General features: G+C 38.4%; 2 protein-coding genes across 9 annotated transcripts in view; one reads left to right on the top strand and one right to left on the bottom strand.

The window, feature by feature from the left end:
* Window positions 1–205: 205 nt before the first annotated feature.
* Window positions 206–18,283, top strand: CDC23 (cell division cycle 23). Of its 4 annotated transcripts, XM_045550882.1 has the most exons (17): window positions 206–416; window positions 504–576; window positions 4,546–4,683; window positions 7,139–7,181; window positions 7,700–7,805; window positions 7,909–8,041; window positions 9,612–9,789; window positions 9,875–9,972; window positions 10,120–10,201; window positions 13,743–13,896; window positions 14,019–14,138; window positions 14,748–14,823; window positions 15,139–15,200; window positions 15,898–15,976; window positions 16,053–16,172; window positions 16,379–16,391; window positions 18,091–18,283. In XM_045550882.1, the coding sequence occupies exons 1-17, from the start codon at window positions 256–258 to the stop codon at window positions 18,126–18,128; spliced, it is 1,674 nt and encodes a 557-aa protein (XP_045406838.1). In that variant the 5' UTR covers window positions 206–255; the 3' UTR covers window positions 18,129–18,283. The 4 variants fall into 4 exon arrangements, with proteins under 4 accessions (XP_045406838.1, XP_045406839.1, XP_045406837.1 ...); XM_045550883.1 differs by lacking the exon at window positions 16,379–16,391 and having other exon boundaries at window positions 208–416; XM_045550881.1 differs by lacking the exon at window positions 18,091–18,283 and having other exon boundaries at window positions 216–416; window positions 16,379–17,871.
* The window catches only part of KIF20A (kinesin family member 20A), an 8,733-nt gene continuing 7,615 nt past the window's right edge, over window positions 17,848–18,965 (bottom strand). For all 5 annotated transcript variants that reach the window (XM_045550877.1, XM_045550879.1, XM_045550875.1 and 2 more), the window contains one exon: window positions 17,848–18,410. In XM_045550877.1, the coding sequence (XP_045406833.1) occupies window positions 18,093–18,410 (318 nt within the window). In that variant the 3' untranslated portion in view covers window positions 17,848–18,092. The remainder of the gene's footprint in view (window positions 18,411–18,965) is intronic.

Below are 18,965 nucleotides of genomic sequence, written 5' to 3'. Positions count from 1 at the left end.
CTTTCCGCCCCGCCCAGAGGTCGCGGCTTCCCCCGCCCCTTTCTGTTTCTCACTTTCCCGCCTCAGTAGTTCTTGGCCAAAGGCGATGTAATTGTCTCTTTTGTCCAGCCTCCTCGTGACGTTACCAGAAGTGAGATGTTGGATTGGCCTTTCTTGGCCCAAGAGCTGGCCAATGACAGGCAGACTTTTTTGGTGTAGCTCCAGGGCAGCCAGTATTACAGCCGGTGATTGGCTGGCGTGGTCCAAGTCGGGAAAATGGCCGCGAGCACTTCTGCAGTCCCGGTGGCTGTGACCGCGGCCGTGGTGCCGGTCCTGTCCGCAGACGGCGATTTCTCAGATTTGCGGGAGATCAAAAAGGAACTACTGCTTATTGCGGGCCTTACCCGGGAGCGGGGCCTACTGCACAGTAGCAAATGGTGAGGTGTCGGGGTCGGAAGGGACGGGGCCTGGGTCCTCGGCCTTGGGGGCTTGTGGAGCTGATGCAGTGTGTGTGCGCGTTCCAGGTCGGCGGAACTGGCCTTCTCCCTCCCCGCCCTGCCTCTGGCGGAGCTGCCGCCGCCGCCGCCCATTACCGAGGTAAGGATGTCTCTGGAGGCAGCGCTCTCCATCTACGGAGGGGTGTGCCTCAAGGGGTGCTGAATGCCCTGTCACCGAGGGGGAGCAACTGCTGAGCCGGAATGTTGGTAGGGGGAATTCGAGCATTTAAAGAGCTGGGTGTTATAAGCGGGTGTGGTTTTATTGAACTTCGAAAGATTTGGTGGTGCTGTTATTTAAGCTAGAGTGAATTAATAAACAATTATTTAGATTTCAGCCTTTTAGATTTTGTAGTAGCCCAACCTACCATAATTATGCCTCGTAATAATAAATGTTATTATAAGGATGTCTCATAATAATAATCACTCCTAAGGTTGAGAAGAATTAAAAAAGGTTTTACAACAATTCCTATGCTGTTGTCTGATTGGCATAGGAAAATGGTTAAGAGTGTGAGTTCTGGATGGAGACAGCCCGGGATTCAAATCTCAGTCAAACTAGTGACCTTTGGCTACTTAACCTCCCGAGCCACAGTTTCCTCATCTGTGAAATGTGGATAATAATAGTATATACTTAATGGGGATATTGAGAGAATTAAGTGAGATAATACATATAGACTGCTTAGAAGGGTACCTGGCACGTAGGACTCAGTAAAACTAGCTATCATCATCATCATTTTGATTACTAACAAGGGAAGATGACTTGGTAGGGCAAACATAATGCTCTATGGCTTTCAAGTAGATTTGTATCTATATTCCAGTCAGATTCTTTACTAGAAACATCAATGTGGACAAGTGATTTCTAAGTGACAGCCTTCTCATCTATAGATAATATTCATATTAATGGACTGGGTGTAGTGGCTCACACCTGTAATCCTAGCACTCTGAAAGGCAGAGGCAGGAGGATAGCTCAAGTTCAGGAGTTCCAGACCAGCCTGACCAAGAACGAGACCCCGTGTCTACAAAAAATAGAAAAATTAGCCGGGTGTGGTGGCACTTGCCTGTAGTCCTAGCTGCTTGGGAGGCTGAGGCAGGAGGATGGCTTGAGCCTAGGAGTTCAAGTCTGCAGTGAGCTATGATCATGCCACTGTACTCCAGCCTGGGTGATGGGTGACAGAGCCAGACCCTGTCTGGGTGTCGGGGGAGAAAATATATATGTGTGTGTGTGTGTGTGTGTGTGTGTGTGTGTGTGTGTGTGTGTATAAATCATTACTGGATTTTCAAGAAGAATAAATAAGACAATAAGAGTGAAGCATATGTTACTCTTTAAGAAATTTTTTTAGCCAATATGATTTATATATGGTATATTAGCTTTTACTTGTGCCTATTTTCACAGTGCCTAGGCGCATTGTTGGTCCTGAGTAGGATAAGTAATTGTTGAATGGGTAAATAAAGCACAGTGCCTGGTGAGAAATAGAGGTTTACTAAATATCCCCCTCTCCAAAGGGTTCATATAATATACAGGGATTTTACAAATATTGGAGAAACCTGATCATTATTGAATTATTGTAAAGTATTAGCTGTTGGTTAGTTTAATAGCTTTTGACTTACTATGAAATGTATTGATTCAGCAGCCTCTTTGCTAATTTGTTGTACATTTAGTATTTTCATGTCTTCTCTAAAGAGTGTCTCTGAGAAATCCTAGAAAAACATTTTGGTTCAATTCAGCTTTTTTTGTTTTGTTTTGTTTTCTTTTTTTTACTTCAAGACATAGAAATATCAATTCAGCCTTATCTAAAGTTTAAACTAGAGTAAACCTTAAAACTTTGATCTTTAAAGTTATTGAAATTGAAGATTTTTTTTTTTTTTTTTTTTTGAGACAGAGTTTCGCTCTGTTGCCTGGGCTAGAGTGCCGTGGCATCAGCCTAGCTCACAGCAACCTCAAACTCCTGGGCTTAAGCAATCCTCCTGCCTCAGCCTCCCGAGTAGCTGGGACTACAGACATGCGCCACCATGCCCGGCTAATTTTTATATATATATATTTTTAGCTCTCCAAATCATTTCTTTCTATTTTTTTAGTAGAGACGGGGTCTCGCTCTTGCTCAGGCTGGTCTCAAACTCCTGACCTCGAGCGATCCTCCTGCCTCGACCTCCCAGAGTGCTAGGATTATAGGCGTGAGCCACCACGCCTGGCCAAAATTGAAGATTTTTATATTGTGCTCCATCTGTGTAATAGATATTTATTATAGCTTACCCTCAATTTTATATAAATATTACCAAAGAAACACTTAATATAGGTCTTCAACTAGTTATACTCTGTCTTGGAGTATAACTTAGCCGGGTGTGGTGGCACTTGCCTGTAGTCCTAGCTGCTTGGGAGGCTGAGGCAGGAGGATGGCTCGAGCCATCCAAGATAAGCTTGGACCCTAAGCTTATGTTTTCTGAATATAAGATGTAACTGGGACCAATTGTGGCAACTTGGTTTAAAGAATTGAATGATAATATTAAATGCCTCTAAGTTACATTATATGTAACTTTCAGTAGGACATTCTAGGTGCTTCGTGTAGGCAAGAATGAAACTAAAATTTTAAAGTCTGTATAGTCCAAATAGTAAAACTTTCTGAATTATAGAGGTATATGGAAAGTTAAGAATATATTTTATATATGTCCTATAGTATATATGTTTACATAGTCTTGTGTACTCTGAATGATTTTCATCTTAATCCAGTTTGTTTTTCTTGAAGATGCCATTGCTTTTTATTTTTCTTCCTCACTCAAAAATAATGAATATTTCTTACTCAGAAAGATATAATGGAGGTGAGGGGTTGGGGGAAAAGAAAGAAGTAAATGGAGAGGAGAGCAGATGTGAAAAGGGCCTCCGTAATCCTAAAGCAAATGGGCCACATTTAGGACATGCTGATCCAACGAAGAAAACACTGAATATGTTTTGGTTCCAGTTTTATGCTGGTGATATTTGGGGCAAGAAGGATGAGGAAAATTAAGTAATGGAAGTTTTAAACAACTCATTCTTAGAACTTGGGAGATTGTTTTTGTTTTTTTTTTTGAGACAGTCTTGCGTCTTGTTCTGTGGCCTGGCTAGAGTGCAGTGATGTCATCATAGCTCACTGCAACCTCAAACTCCTGGGCTCCAGCAATCCTCCTGCCCCAGCCTCCCAAGTAGCTGGGACTACAGGTGCACACCATGACACCCGTCTAATTTTTCTATTTCTAGTAGAGACAGGGTCTCACTCTTGCTCAGGCTGGTCTTGAACTCCTGGCCTCAAGTGAAGCTCCTGCTTCAGCCTCCCAAGTAGCTGGGACTACAGGCACACACCACCACACCTGGCGAAGGAGATTGTATGTTTTTTAGTTAAATGTGCCATCATGTAATTTTTTAAAAATAGAGAATTATAGTTATGTTGAATGCCTTCAGTGATACTAATTTATGACAAAACTTTATTGAAGTACAAAGATTATATTGCATTTATGCAATATACTGTGCAATATACTTATGCCGTAGAGTGTGCAATCACAGGAATTTAAAAGACAGAAGGAAGAGAATGCCAGATATTAATGCTGGACATTTTATGTGAATTTTTCATGTTTTCTTCATATTAAATCTGTAAGATCAGTGTTATTGTCTCCATTTTACAGATGAAGATATAGATGCTTAGAGAAGCTAAGTAACCTGCCTACTAATGTCATGAAACAAGGAGTCATCAAGGAGCCAGAATTTGAATCTACATCCTTAACAAGAAAGCCTATTCAACTTCTTACTATGTTTATACAAACAATACAAGTTTCTGAGTGTGTTGATTTAGTTTTTTAAATTTTTGATTTTTTCTCCAAATTTTTATTTTTAAAAAGTATTTTAGAAAAAAAAAGTTGTATGGCTTTACATGGTAATAAAATAAATATATGAAAATAATATATATATGCATTTATATATGTTAGGTTTTTGTGAGGAAGAAAATAAACATTTTTTTCTTACATTTTGAAGTTAATGAATATGCAGCTTATATTTGAACTTTTGTTGTCTCATTCCCAACTATTTGCATAAACTTGTCTCTTCTAGGAGGATGCTCAGGATATGGATGCGTACACCCTGGCCAAGACCTACTTTGATGTTAAAGAGTATGATCGGGCAGCGCATTTCCTACATGGTTGCAATAGCAAGAAAGCCTATTTCCTATACATGTATTCCAGATATCTGGTGAGGGCCATTTTAAGATGTCATTCTGCCTTCAGTGAAGCATCTGTATTCACAACCAAGTGGAAAATGTTTAATCTTTTAAATATCTTAGCAATATGCCACTGAGTGAATGTACTTTACAAATACTTAACAATAATAAAAAAAAGATATCATAAATAAAGCTGAAAAAAAAATGACAGTATGGAAGAAAAATATTTTTAGGAGTGACTAACAGGATGATTTGTAACAACCTGACTGTTTGCTTTAGGTCATATATAGTTCTTCAGGACTGTGAATTGATGTTATTTTGTAAGAATTAAGTTAAAAGGCCTGGGTTGATTTTTAAATTTGTAAACTCAGTTATCATTTTATTTATAATATATTTGTTGTTTTTGTTTTATGACTATTAAAAGCTATGAATGAAAAAGATAACACAAGTAAATTAATACTGTATTGAATATAATTTAGGTGTAATTTATTTTACTTTAGAACGTTATGAATACACTTTCTCACTTTTTATTAGTTGTTATATTCTATATAAATGGATTTTAAAAGAACATCTTATATGTTTATTTCCAGGTACATACAGGTTGAGATCTCTTATCTGAAATGCTTGGGGTGAGGTGTTTCAGATTTTGGACTTTTTTGGATTTGGGCATATTTGTGTTACACTTAGCGTTTGAGCATCTTTAATCCAAATATACAAAATATGAAATGCTCTAAATAGCATTTTCTTTCAGTGTCATGTTGGCACTCAAAAAGTTTTAGATTTTGGAACATTTTGGATTTCAGATTTTCTGATTTGGCATGCTCAACCTGTATTAGCATAGGTTTTTTTTTTTTTTTTTTTGAGACAGAGTGTTACTCTGTTGCCTGGGGTAGAGTGCTGTGGCATCAGCCTAGCTCACAGCAACCTCAAACTCCTGGGCTTAAGCAATCCTACTGCCTCAGCCTCCCAAGTAGCTGGGACTACAGGCATGCGCCACCATGCCCGGCTAATTTTTTCTATATATTTTTAGTTGTCCGGCTAATTTCTTTCTATTTTCATAGAGATGAGGTCTCGCTCTTGCTCAGGCTGGTTTCAAACTCCTGAGCTCAAACGATCTGCCTGCCTCGGCCTCCCAAGTACTAGGATCATAGGCGTAAGCCATCCCGCCCTGTCTTTAGCATAGTTTTTATTTGTCAAGTGTGGTAGCTTCTTGGATTTACAGACTGTTTAATTAATCTTTTTTCTGAATATTTTTATTGTGGTAAAATACACATAAAATTTATTATCTTAACCATTTTTAAATGTACAGTTCAGTGGTCTTAAATACTTTCATAACGTTGTGCAGCCATCACCACCATCCATCTCCAGAACTCTTTTTATCTTGTAAAGTTGAAACTCTACACCTATTAAACAATAACTCCCCATTGCCCCCTTCCTACAGTCCCTGGCAACCACCATTCTACTTCCTGCTTCTGTGATTTTTGTTTTTTTTTAAAGAGATGGGGTCTTGCTCTGTTGCCTAGGCTAGACTGTAGTAGCTCGATCATAGCTCACTGCAGCCTTGAGCTCTTGTGTTTAAGCTTCCCAAATAGCTAGGACTACAGACATGCATCACACCTGGCCAATTTTGTTTTTCATTTTTTTAGAGACAGGATCTCACTATGTTGTCCAGGTTGGTCTTGAACTCCTAGCCTCAAGTGATCCTCCCATCTCAGCCTCTGTAGTCACTGGCTTTACAGGCATGAAAATTTAATATCCATTGTTAATTTTTGTCTCAAGCACTCTTTACTATAATGCTGCAGAATAATGATTTTCCACTTTCACACTCTCTCCACATTTATTATTCAACATCTTTTTTTTTTTTTTTTTGAGACAGAGTCTCACTTTGTTGCCCGGGCTAGAGTGAGTGCCGTGACGTCAGCCTAGCTCACAGCAACCTCAAACTCCTGGGCTTAAGCGATCCTACTGCCTCAGCCTCCCGAGTAGCTGGGAATACAGGCATGTACCACCATGCCCGGCTAATTTTTTCTGTATATATTTTTTAGTTGGCCAGATAATTTCTTTCTATTTTTAGTAGAGACGGAGGTCTCACTCTTGCTCAGGCTGGTCTCGAACTCCTGAGCTCAAGCAATCCACCCGCCTTGGCCTCCCAGAGTGTTAGGATTACAGGCATGAGCCACCGCGCCTGGCCATTATTCAACATCTTCTCTAAGTAGGAGGCTTCCCTCCCCTTCCCCATTTATTTATTTAATATCAGTATGTGTTCATAGATTCCTATATTTTTAATTGTTTATAGTAAATTACTGGACTTAATATTTTTGGTGCTCAGATTATCTCTGATTTAGCCAGTGGAAGCCCCTGTGTAGTTGTTTAGAATTAGTGACTCAAAGTAGATTCCCTGTTGGTTAAATTTTGCACTTTACGTAGAATTGGGCTGCTAGTTTGGGGACAAATTGATAAAAGACCTATGTTTCTTTTCTCTTACAGTCTGGAGAAAAAAAGAAAGATGATGAAACAGTTGATAGCTTAGGTAAGAATTTCTTTCTTTTACCTTTTGACCTAAAAAGCAGGGTTGCAAACTTAAATGCCTGCAGGAGCCAGGCAGGTAATATCAATGAAGTGAGGATGGTTGTTGCAAATGGAAAGCACATGGCTTATCTTAGCTGCCTGGTTCTTACCCAGCTCTGGCTGAGGGCTGCTTTGCGGTAATCTGGGTCTGATGTTGTTAGGGCTTTCTTCCTTGGTCCTTCCCTGTTTCCTGCAACCCAAAATTCAGATTTGTAGTTGAGGTTTCTGATTGTTAAACATTCATAGGTAATTCAAATTTTTAAAAAACTGTGGGCCTAACAAAATATGACTGCAGATCCATTATCAGTTGCACTTCCTGGAATAAAGTAAATGGGTTGTGTAAGGTATCAGTTGGCCACTTGTGAGTGTTTGCCAGAGGTTTTAGGTATAATTTTGGTTGATGCTAAAGGGAATATCTGTATCTATGAAAATGAAAACCAGCATCCTACTCTTAGATCAGAGGCTTGCTTTCTTTGTTAGGCCCCCTGGAGAAAGGACAAGTGAAAAATGAGGCTCTCAGAGAATTGAGAGTGGAGCTCAGCAAAAAACACCAAGCTCGGGAACTTGATGGATTTGGCCTCTATCTGTAAGTGTTAGAGTAATTTGGAACTTTCTAGAACATTCTCCTGAGTAGAAGGGAGATGTTATAAGGCATTAACTTCACCTTTAATTGTTTCCTTTTTTCCCAGCTATGGTGTGGTGCTTCGAAAACTGGACCTGATAAAAGAGGCCATTGATGTGTTTGTGGAGGCCACTCATATTTTGCCTTTGCACTGGGGAGCCTGGTTAGAGCTCTGTAACCTGATCACAGACAAAGAGATGGTAAATTGAGATGAGCTATGTGAACAATCCTCCACTTCAAGGCTTATGTAATTCTGTAATAATGTAGGGGCGGAGGAAGAGTTTTGTCAGACCTTTGGTTGCCCCTCTAGTGTCTTCCACTGCTTTGGAATTTAGGTCTTTGTTTGAAAGACTAATGACTAGCTCTTGTTCAATAGTCGCTGTTGGATTTGGATCAGTTATATTAGGATTTTTTTTCATATTCATGTTTTCATATTCAGGTTTTATGATAACTTATTTTATAGACTAAATGTTATAGTTTTTCCTCCAATTCCAAACATGCTATAGGAAAAGTTTCTCTAATATCAAGGATTACATGAAAACAACTTCTGAGCTGTCATGGATTCTGTAAAGATTTGGAGATTTGTTTATTAATGAAATAATGTATATGACATTGCTTTATAAACTGTAATCATTTTATTAGTCTTTATTAAGGACATTGTCTATAGTGTTTATTTTGCTGTTCTTTAGTAGTTAATGGAGGCAACAACACACTTCCCTTTGTTAGCTCTAAAGAGCCAAAGACTGGTTAATTTTGCCTAGTCATGAGTCATGCTACTATGTCTGTGTCTGAAATCTTGTCTTGGGTTACATGTATTCATCTATCTCTAACGGCCTACTAGACTTTTGTTGAAAGTTTGCTTTATCTCTGAACTCGAAATACGCAAAACCAAATTTCTCATCTTGCCTACCAGATTCTCTCTCTTCCTCCCAACTTGATAGATTCTTACTAGTATCCTAGTATCACTATTTCTCAAAGTACCCAATCTTGACACCTCAGAGTCATATTTGTCTCTCCCCTTTCGCTTATCTCCCTTTAGCCAGTTGTGAGACATTGTCATGGCCTTGGTTACTTTCCTATATACATATTTTTCTCTTGCTTTCCTTTGGCATATCAGTTATCATCTCAAATTTGGATTGCTTATAAGTAATAGATACTTTCTATCTAACATTCCCATTTTTATATATCCATTTCCAAGCCCTTCTGCATACTGTTTCCAAACTTATTCTTAAAGCACCCATGTCATCATGTTATCCTCTTGCTAAAACTTTGCAGTGGTTTCCTATTGCATCCCATTTTCTGTTGCACCATAGTACCCACCCTACCAGTTCAATCTTATTTTTTCCACTACTTGCCAGTACATAGCCTCCTCTCAAACCAGGCTAGTTTCCTCGTCCTACTCACCCACACTCATCATGACTCTTTTTTGCCTCTACTTACGTTGTTGCCCTTACCTAGAATATTGTCTTTGTTCTCTTCTTTTCCCTTTTTCTATTCAAATCCTACTCATGCTCTAAGGTTCACCTCAATCCTTTCTTAATTCTTTGAAGCCTTTTCCAACTAGGCCATTCCTCCCTATTGTGCTTATAAGTCATATTCACTTAGTTAGACTACCTTGTGTTCATTATTAGGTACTCTAATAAAATTTTAGTGATAAATTCCTTTAGAGAATAAAGGTAGTTTCTGGATGTTTGTTTGGGAGAGAGGTCCTGGATGTTTGTTTGGGAGAGAGGTCAAATTATATTGTGTCCCTCTCTCTCTTGCTGCCAGCTGAAGTTCCTGTCTTTGCCAGACACCTGGATGAAAGAATTTTTTCTGGCTCATATATACACAGAGTTGCAGTTGATAGAGGAGGCCCTGCAAAAGTATCAGAATCTCATTGATGTGGGCTTCTCTAAGAGCTCATATATTGTTTCCCAAATTGCAGTTGCCTATCACAACATCAGAGGTGAGTGAACAAGGAGAATGAAATACCATCAGACTCTGAGAGGTGCACTGTGTTGTTTTCTGAACTGTTTTTCTTCTTTCTGTAGATATTGACAAAGCCCTCTCCATTTTTAATGAGCTAAGGAAGCAAGACCCTTACAGGATTGAAAATATGGACACATTCTCCAACCTTCTTTATGTTAGGGTGAGCTGATTCCCTTTCTTGGGCTTGATTAAGCTCTTTTGTGCTTTAATCTTCTGGGTTGGATTGTCACTCAGTTGTGTTAGCTATAGGAAAAATAATTTAGGGAGTTCCTTTTTTATGCTTAGATCATCTTTCTCTTTCTTCTAGAGCATGAAATCTGAGTTGAGTTATTTGGCTCATAACCTCTGTGAGATTGATAAATATCGTGTAGAAACGTGCTGTGTAATTGGTAAGAGTTAACTACATTTTTTTCTTTTAAGATTTTTCTTTATTATAAGTAACACAAATGTGAAAATAACAGTGTTTAAAGTGTCAAAGGTGACAGAATTATATACCATAGAATGTGAAAGCTCATTGTAATCCCACCCAAAAGATTGTTTCGTGAACATGATTCCAGAATATTTTTCTGTGCAAATATTAAAAATTGTGTGAGTAGTTTGCTTGCAAAATCTATATCATTATACATACTGCTTTATAATGTCCTTTATTTAAACTTAATTATATATCTTTGCCTTCTTTCCATGTTAGTACATTTCAATTTGTATTATTTTTGATAGCTATCTAGCATTTTATAGATGTACCATCATTTTTATTTAATCATTTTCTATAGATAAGTTGTAGCCAGTGTTTGTTAATATAAATATTGTTTCAGAAAACATCTTTGTACATGTACATTTATTTTTGCATACTTATGCAACTATTTCTATGTAATAAATTCCCAGCAGTGAAAGGCTGGATCAAAGGTGTATATGTTTTAAACTTTTTTTTTTTTTTGAGACAGAGTCTTGCTCTGTTGTTCGGGCTAGAATGCCGTGGCGTCAGCCTAACTCACAGCAACCTCAAACTCCTGGGCTTAAGCGATCCTACTGCCTCAGCCTTCCAAGTAGCTGGGACTTACGACATGCGCCACCATGCCGAGCTAATTTTTATTTGTATATATTTTTAGCTGTCCAAATCATTTCTTTCTATTTTTTTAGTAGAGACGGGGTCTAACTGTTGCTCAGGCTGGTCTTGAACTCCTAACCTCGAGCGATCCTCCCACCTCGGCCTCCCAGAGTGCTAGGATTATAGGCGTGAGCCACTGCGCCCGGCCTGAAATTGAGTTTTAACTTAAATAATCAGGTCTGGGGTACAGACAACTGATATAACTGACTTTTCTGAATCAAACTAAAAAACTGAATCTAAACAGATTTAAAAAAATATATGGAGGTTTTGTTGCTTGGTTGTTTTACTAAAATGAAATCATATCATGTATTTACTCTGTAATTTGCTTTTTTCACTTGATGGTAAATCACAATCTCTACAAGTTAGTATCTATACATCTAAATCTACCATTTTTATCTAGTTTATTTATATATGTATATATACACATATATATATACAATTTATACATAAAGGAGATTTTTTAAAGTACACCTTTTGCTAGCTTCACCTTTCCCCCTTTAAATTACTTATGTTAACATGTTAACACAGTCTCATACCACGTAAGAAATATTACATGTACAGGGTTTAATGGGCTGTTTGCTTTATAAAAATAGGATATTATATATGTATCTCTGCATTTTTCTTTTCTCACTCAACAGTGGTTTGTGAAAATTCCTCCAAGTCTGGGTATACCTGTAATTCATTTTTTATTTTTAAAAATTTAGCTTTATTGAGGTATAATTTACATTCCATAAATTTCACCCACTTTAAGTGTACAGTTAAATGAGTTTTTGTAAATTTATAGTTTGTAACCATCACCATAATCCAGTTTAGAATACTCTATCACCCCCAAAAGTTCCCTTGTGTCTGTTTGCAGATGGTCCCATTCCCATACCCCAGCAACCACTTCTTTGCTTTCTATCTCTAGTTTTGCCTGCTCATATAAATGGCATCTTGCACTATTTAGTCATTACTATCTAGCTTCTTTCAGTTGGCATGTTTTCGAAGTTCATCTGTGCTATAGCATGTATTGAGAGTTCTTTTTATTGCTGAGTAGTATTCCATTGTTTGGATATACCACATTTTGTTTATTCATTCACTGGTTGATGTAAGACAGACGGCTTTTATACTCTTCAAATAAACTTTTTCACAGAATCCTAAAATCTTTCACTTGCACTTTTCAAGACTGATGATAATAGAACGGCTTTGATTCTTGTGGGAGAAGGAAGCTCAGAGCTCTACCTTTTTTTTTAAGTGTATAAATTATGATTCGTTAGAAGGTAATAATTTCCATAGAACAAAAATAGGGCATTGTAAGAAGGATTGAGAGAGTGAAGATGGGTTGGATTGCAATTTTTTTTGGTATAAAATATTTTACATATTTATGGGGTACATGTGAATATTTTTTACATGCATAGAATAAGTAGTGATCAAGTCAGAGTATTTGGGATGTCCATCACCTTAAATATTTATCATTTCTATGTATTGGTAACATTTCAAATACTCTCTTCTAGCTACTTTGAAATATATAATACATTGTTGGTAACTATAGTCACTCTACTTTGCTGCTGAATATTGGGGCTTTTTTCTTCTATCTAACTGTATGTTTGTACCTACTATGCAACTTCTTTTTATCCCCTCCTTCCACCCACATACCCTTCCTAGCCTCCAGCATTTATCATTTTATTCTCTATCTCCATGAGACCAACATTTTTAGCTTCCACATACAAGTGAGAACATGCCATATCTGTCTTTATGGGCCTGGCTTAGTTCACTTAACATAATGACCTCCTGGTCCATCCATGTTACTGCAAACAACATGATTTCATTCTTTTTTTATGGCCAAATGATATTCCATTGTGTATATACACCACATTTTCTTTATCCCTTTGTCGATAGTTGATTCCATATTTTTGTTATTGTGAATAATGCCATGATAAACAAGCAAGTGCAAGTATTCCTTTGATACGTTGATTTTCCTTTGGAGAAATACCAAGTAGTAGGATTGCCAGATGGTATGGTAGTTCTATTTTTAGGTTTTTGAGAAATCTCTGTGTTTTCCACAGTGGTTGTACAACAGTGTGTAAGAGTTCCTTTTTCTCTGCATCCTTGCCAGCATCTGTTATTTTTTTCTTTTTAATAATGGCCATTGTAACTTGGGTAAGATGATATTATGGTTTTGATTTGTGTTTCCATGATGATTACTGATGTTGAGTTTCTTTTCATATGCCTGTTGGCCATTCGTATGTCTTTTTTTGAGAAATATTTATCTATGTCCTTAGCCCACTTTTTAATGGGATTTTTTTTTATTGTCCAATTGTTTGAGTTCCTTTTATACTGTGAGTATTAGTCCCTTGTCAGATGAATAGTTTACAAATATTTTCTGTTACTCAACAGTTGTCTCTTCACTGACAGAGCTCTACATTTTTACCCTTGATGTACCTCCTTAGAAATCTAGGCTCTAAGGAATATAGTTTGAAAACCACCAATCTAAAGCATACTCTGGAAATTTCTTACTCTTTATTAAGAAAATGTGTATCTGGTTCCACTTAGAGGTTGGAATAAAAAAATAAGAAAAGAAAAAATATATATAAATTTTATATCCAGATGAGATAAAATGAAAAACTTGGAATGTTTGGGAACACTTTTTTTAAAAAGTAAAACATGTGATAGATGAAATATATTTCCCAGGGGAATGATATTTCCCTTGTGTACAACTGGTTTTTCTGCCAGGACTTTAAGGCAAATAGGTTATAGTTTCATGCCTACTTGGTAGAATGCTGTCTAATTTAATGGACTCTTATTTTTACCTTTCTACTCATTTTTTTTGTTTTGTTTTTAATCAGGCAATTATTATAGTTTACGTTCTCAGCATGAGAAGGCAGCCTTATATTTCCAGAGAGCCCTGAAATTGAATCCTCGGTATCTTGGGGCCTGGACGCTGATGGGACATGAGTACATGGAAATGAAGAACACATCTGCTGCTATCCAGGCTTATAGGTGAGCACCTAGTTGAGGGGTGAGGTGGAGCAGATTGCTGTGATATCAGGAGCCTCTACTGAGCCTGCAAGTTGCTAACCTTGATTCTGCCCTCTTACCAGTCTGTCTTTTCCATTTCTTAGACATGCCATTGAGGTCAACAAACGGGACTACAGAGCTTGGTATGGCCTTGGGCAGACCTATGAAATCCTTAAGATGCCATTTTACTGCCTTTATTATTACAGACGGGCCCACCAGCTTCGGTAAGTCTTGTCACTTGACAATGTGTTTGGTGTAGGAAGGGCTAATAACTTTTCTTTTGATAGCTACTGATGAATCACAGTGAATGGTTTGGGACTCTTGGAGACCTGAGTTTAAACTTCCTAAATACTGTTTGGTCTTTTCTGAGACAGGGTCTTCCTCTTTTGCCTAGGCTAGAGTGCAGTGGTGGCAGTGTTATAGCTCATTGCAACCTCAAACTCCTGGGCTCAAGCAATCCTCCTGCCTCAGCTTCCCCAGTAGCTGGGATTACAGGTGCATGCCACCACCATGCCTGGGTAATTTTTAAGTGTTTTGTAGAGACATGGTCTCGCTATGATGCCCAGGCTGGTCTTAAACTCCTGGCCTCAAGTGATCCTTCCACCTTGGTCTCCCAAAGTGTGGAGGTTATAAGCATGAACCATTGCAACCAGCCTTGTCATGTTTATTTAGTGTATAACTAATAGTATAATCACAAAGTAATCTAATTATGAAGCATTAGGTTAAAGACTAGTCCTTTTGTAGATTTGAAATAGCAGTTATGCTGGTTCTTCAAGGGAGGACGATTTCAGTTACTAATAAAGTCTTTGCTCAGACTGCCAATTCTTTTTCAGGCCCAATGATTCTCGTATGCTGGTTGCTTTAGGAGAATGTTATGAGAAACTCAATCAACTAGTGGAAGCCAAGAAGGTACCTGAAATTGGGTTCTGAAGAATTTGAATGGATCTGTTTAGATGAATGTTGGGCTATCTATGCTATAATTTTTCCCTTATTCTCATCTACCTAGAAAGTCTGAATATTTATAGGCATATAGGGTAAAAGCAAAGCTTGGCCAAGATCATCAGTGGGAATGTCAGTATGAAGCCTGGACCTATCAGAGCTAGTAAAAATGCCTTACATTCTGCAAGTCTGAACTTCTGGGAGGCTTTCAGGGCCCTAGCCTTTATGTGATTAGTCATGGCACATGGAACAGTGGTCAAAGTGACCAGTTTATTTTTTTGACAGTGTTACTGGAGAGCTTACGCCGTGGGAGATGTGGAGAAAATGGCTCTGGTGAAACTGGCAAAGTGAGTGAAAGGGGTGAAATGCTGTTGATATTTGTGTTGGCTTCTCTGGGATGTAGGTCTTGGATGTTCTAGAGCCTCCCATCTGTCTACCATCCTTCAAGGGTGTGGGGATGTAGCAGGGTGTCTGAATGCTAGTTTGTGAATTTAGCCATCTTGACTCTAGAGAATGCTACTTTGAAGGGGGAATTGCTTTCCTATTAGGCAAGGGATTAAGGATGAACTGAAGAAAAATGAAATTTGTGTCAGAGCAGTCTATGAATACAACTTTATAAAATACTGATCTCTTCCTCGTAAGGGCCAGAAAAATTAGGAATAACTCAGAAATAGTAGGCATGAGGTTCTTAAAGGCAATTTCATTCCTGCTGGTTCTTTTCTGAGTTCTTAGAAAAATATCTGAGTTGCTTAGTATCTTTTTTAATCTCTAGGTATTACCAGAGAATTTTTTTAAGAATGTTATCCAGCTTAAGTATTTACTAACTCTCCATCATCAGTAGCAGAGTCATGATTCTAAGTTCTGATAACAGTAACAAGCACATCTCGTGGGCACTAATTATTCTAGGTCCCAGGGTATCATTTATGTCAAAATTTGTACTTGTCTATGTATTGTCATTTTTTTGGTCTTAATTACGTGCTTTTACTTTTTGTCACTAACTTGCTTCAAGATCTGATTTGTACTAAAGACCAGTTTCTTTTGTAGGCTTCATGAACAATTGACTGAGTCAGAACAGGCTGCCCAGTGTTACATCAAGTATATCCAAGATATCTATTCCTGTGGGGTATGTGTCATAGCATGGGATTTGTGTTGGCGATCTTATTATTATCGCCTCAGTCATTCCTGCTTTCCCTTTCTAGGAAATAGTGGAACACCTGGAGGAAAGCACTGCTTTCCGCTATCTGGCCCAGTACTATTTTAAGTGCAAGCTGTGGGATGAAGCTTCAACTTGTGCCCAAAAGTGCTGTGCATTCAATGACGTGAGTGTCAGTTCTTTAATAAAGGGTTTGGATTTTAGGCTAGAACATTTGATCTTTACCATGATTTGGGTGGAAGGTGGATAAGAATGTAAGTAGAAAGCCTACCATGATCTGTGGAACTTGTATTAATATATCAGTATCTTAATAACCTGTTTTTGAGAATAGGCTTGGGCATATTTTAAAACAGTTGCCTAACTTTGTTTCAGACCCGGGAAGAAGGTAAGGCCTTACTCCGGCAAATCCTACAGCTTCGAAACCAAGGCGAGACTTCCACCACTGAGACGCCTGCTCCCTTTTTCCTCCCCGCTTCACTCTCTGCTAACAACACTCCCACACGCAGAGTTTCTCCACTCAACTTATCTTCTGTCACGCCATAGTTGGCTACTTTCAAGCCAGCACATTGCTAGGCCCATCTTAAGCCTTACCTCCTCATACAGAATGGTCACATCTGTTCTTCCAAGGACCACAGCTCTTCTTGTTTCTACAGATGGAAACAGCTCCATGGAGACAGTTTATATAATCACCTTCAGAAGCAGATTGACAGAATAATACTGGCAGGAATACATTGTCTTTTGCCAATTAGAAGCACTTCTATCTCCCTTCTGTTGAGAGTGGCTTTGGATCCTGGCTGTCTTCTCAGAGCCGTCCCCCCCCACCCCCCGCCACCCCCTCAAAAAACCCACCCACCCCCCGCCCCCTCAAAAAACCCATCCCCTTTACAGCACTTTAGCACAGGCTATGCTACAGGACAAAGTTTTAATGCTGCTGGGAGTGGGAGAGAAGCAAGGGAGAAAAGTCAGCCACTCTACCTTCTGCTGGCCATAGGGGCACACTGAGTACTCTAGGAAGAGATCAGGGCAAAGGATAGTAATGACCTTCCTTATTCTTGGATTTACTGAGCATGACTCCCACTCTGATGTCAGAGATTAGGTTTAAATGGAGTGAAGCTATACATTTATTCACACTGTAGGGAGACAATCTTGCAAAATATTTTTGAGGAGTCTTCTATAGTAAAAGCTTTCAAAGTGGAAGTACTTACTAAGTTAGATAAAAGGACAAAACATGGCTATAGTGTTAAGTGTTCTCCTACCAAAGCAAAGCAAGGAGACAGGATTACAGATAACTTCATGGATATTGGAAACAACTTTTGTGACTACACAGATAATAAACTCACTTCAAGCTGGTCTGTTTTAATAATTTTCAGTATAATTGTTTTTTCCCTATTTCCAACAGAATGTTTTTTCAGCCTTTATCTGTCTAGGACAAGGTAAAGGGAATCATTCTTGTGGTGCTCTTGGAGCATTTGAGGCCTGTGCATATGTATTTAGGAGGTAATGTGCTGTGACTGTAATGTCCGCTGTAGTGAATTTGTACAGTAGATGCTATAGATCATTCTGAGCTCAGAGTCCAGCCTTCATTTTTATCCCAGGGACATTTGTTATCTATTCAACTCCTAAGGTATGACACTTCATTTTATATTAAGGGAGATTTAGAATACCTAATGCCACTTGAATTCATTTCTTACTAAGCCTTCTTAGTAGCTGTACACTAGTTACTGGTCTCCACTGCCGTGCCTATGCAAGGCTCCCATGGGCCAGAATGATGTTTGATTTTCAATTTTTCTGCCCCTTTTTATAATTTCTTTTAATGATTTTGCTACATTTGGAATTCAAATAAAAGTGAACAATAATATCTTTAATATAACTTTCTTGTGTGCATAGAAACCACGTAAGTAAAAAAACATGAGATTACATAGGTGATTATAATACAGAAGAGAAAAAACAACTAGTGTCTGAGTATTGCATTCTGGGTAGAGTTCCAGGTATATGGTAAAGCTTAAAAGACACCTGTTTCTTAAGGTGAAACACCTCAAGCTGACCCACCTCAGGGCAATGACTGCTCTTCTCCTTCCCTACAGCCTTAGTATTTTTTGCCAAAAGGCCCAGATCTAAGTAAAGGAGAGTGCCTCGAGCGTAGGATCCGTGCATAAGGGCTGCAGTCTGTCGAGCTTTGGCAGGTAGGTGTCCGGGGAAGTAAGTTTCGAAGGAATGGTTTCTTCCCTGGGGGTTGCTGGTTTGGTTGCTGGTTTTCCTGGTTGGCACCAAGGCGCTTTTTGGCAGAAGCCTGGCCTTGGAGTTTTAGCACTGTATGATACTGCTCAGCAATGCATGCTGCCTTCTTCCGAAGGTCTAGTTTCACTAGCATCATGTTATTCTGCAGCTCAGCCAGGGTCTGGTCCTAAGGAAGATGAATAAAGTTCCTGAAAACACATTTCTGTCTGGTATATTAGAAAAACAAGAAGGCAAGGTAATACATATCATCCATTAGTTACTAGTAACAACTGTTTCTTCAAAGATGAACTCTTTAAAGTCAGAGCTTATAACTGGACAGCGAATATTTTCTTTTGAGACCAAAACATAAGCAGTGCTGACTAGGACATTTTCTAACACATAAGGTAATAGAAGCTTGAATATGTTTATTTAACTTCCAAGAGCCTCAGTCCCTAAGTTCTAAACTATATATTTTTCCTTAACATTTTAACATCTCTGGAATCAAGATGCATCTTATTGATGAGAAATGTCATAGAGTAATTGTTAATACTTTTTTCTTACTAGTACATAAAATAATGGTTTCGTCTAATCAGTGATATCTTAGATGAAATATAGCAGCATCTACCTTCCTAGGGTTATTATGACAGAGAAAATGCCTGCAAATTACTTAGCATAGTGCTTGGTACTTAGTAAATGCTTAAAAATAGTTATTTTGATATCACAAGGAAATAAATTCAGCCTA

This window comes from Lemur catta, chromosome 5 (genome assembly GCF_020740605.2).
Source record: "Lemur catta isolate mLemCat1 chromosome 5, mLemCat1.pri, whole genome shotgun sequence".
NCBI classification, from domain to species: domain Eukaryota; kingdom Metazoa; phylum Chordata; class Mammalia; order Primates; family Lemuridae; genus Lemur; species Lemur catta.
The sequence above is the reverse complement of the archived record's forward strand: the minus strand, read 5'-3'. Positions and strand labels throughout refer to the sequence as shown.

What these genes read in the sequence shown, in the direction of transcription:
- CDC23 (XM_045550881.1), top strand. Translation starts at nt 256, where the DNA reads ATGGCCGCGAGCACTTCTGCAGTCCCGGTGGCTGTGACCGCGGCCGTG. An exon ending in CCAACCTTCTTTATGTTAGG is followed by an intron (nt 9,973 to 10,119) that starts GTGAGCTGATTC and finishes TCTTTCTTCTAG; the next exon opens with AGCATGAAATCTGAGTTGAG. An exon ending in AACTAGTGGAAGCCAAGAAG is followed by an intron (nt 14,824 to 15,138) that starts GTACCTGAAATT and finishes TTTTTTTGACAG; the next exon opens with TGTTACTGGAGAGCTTACGC.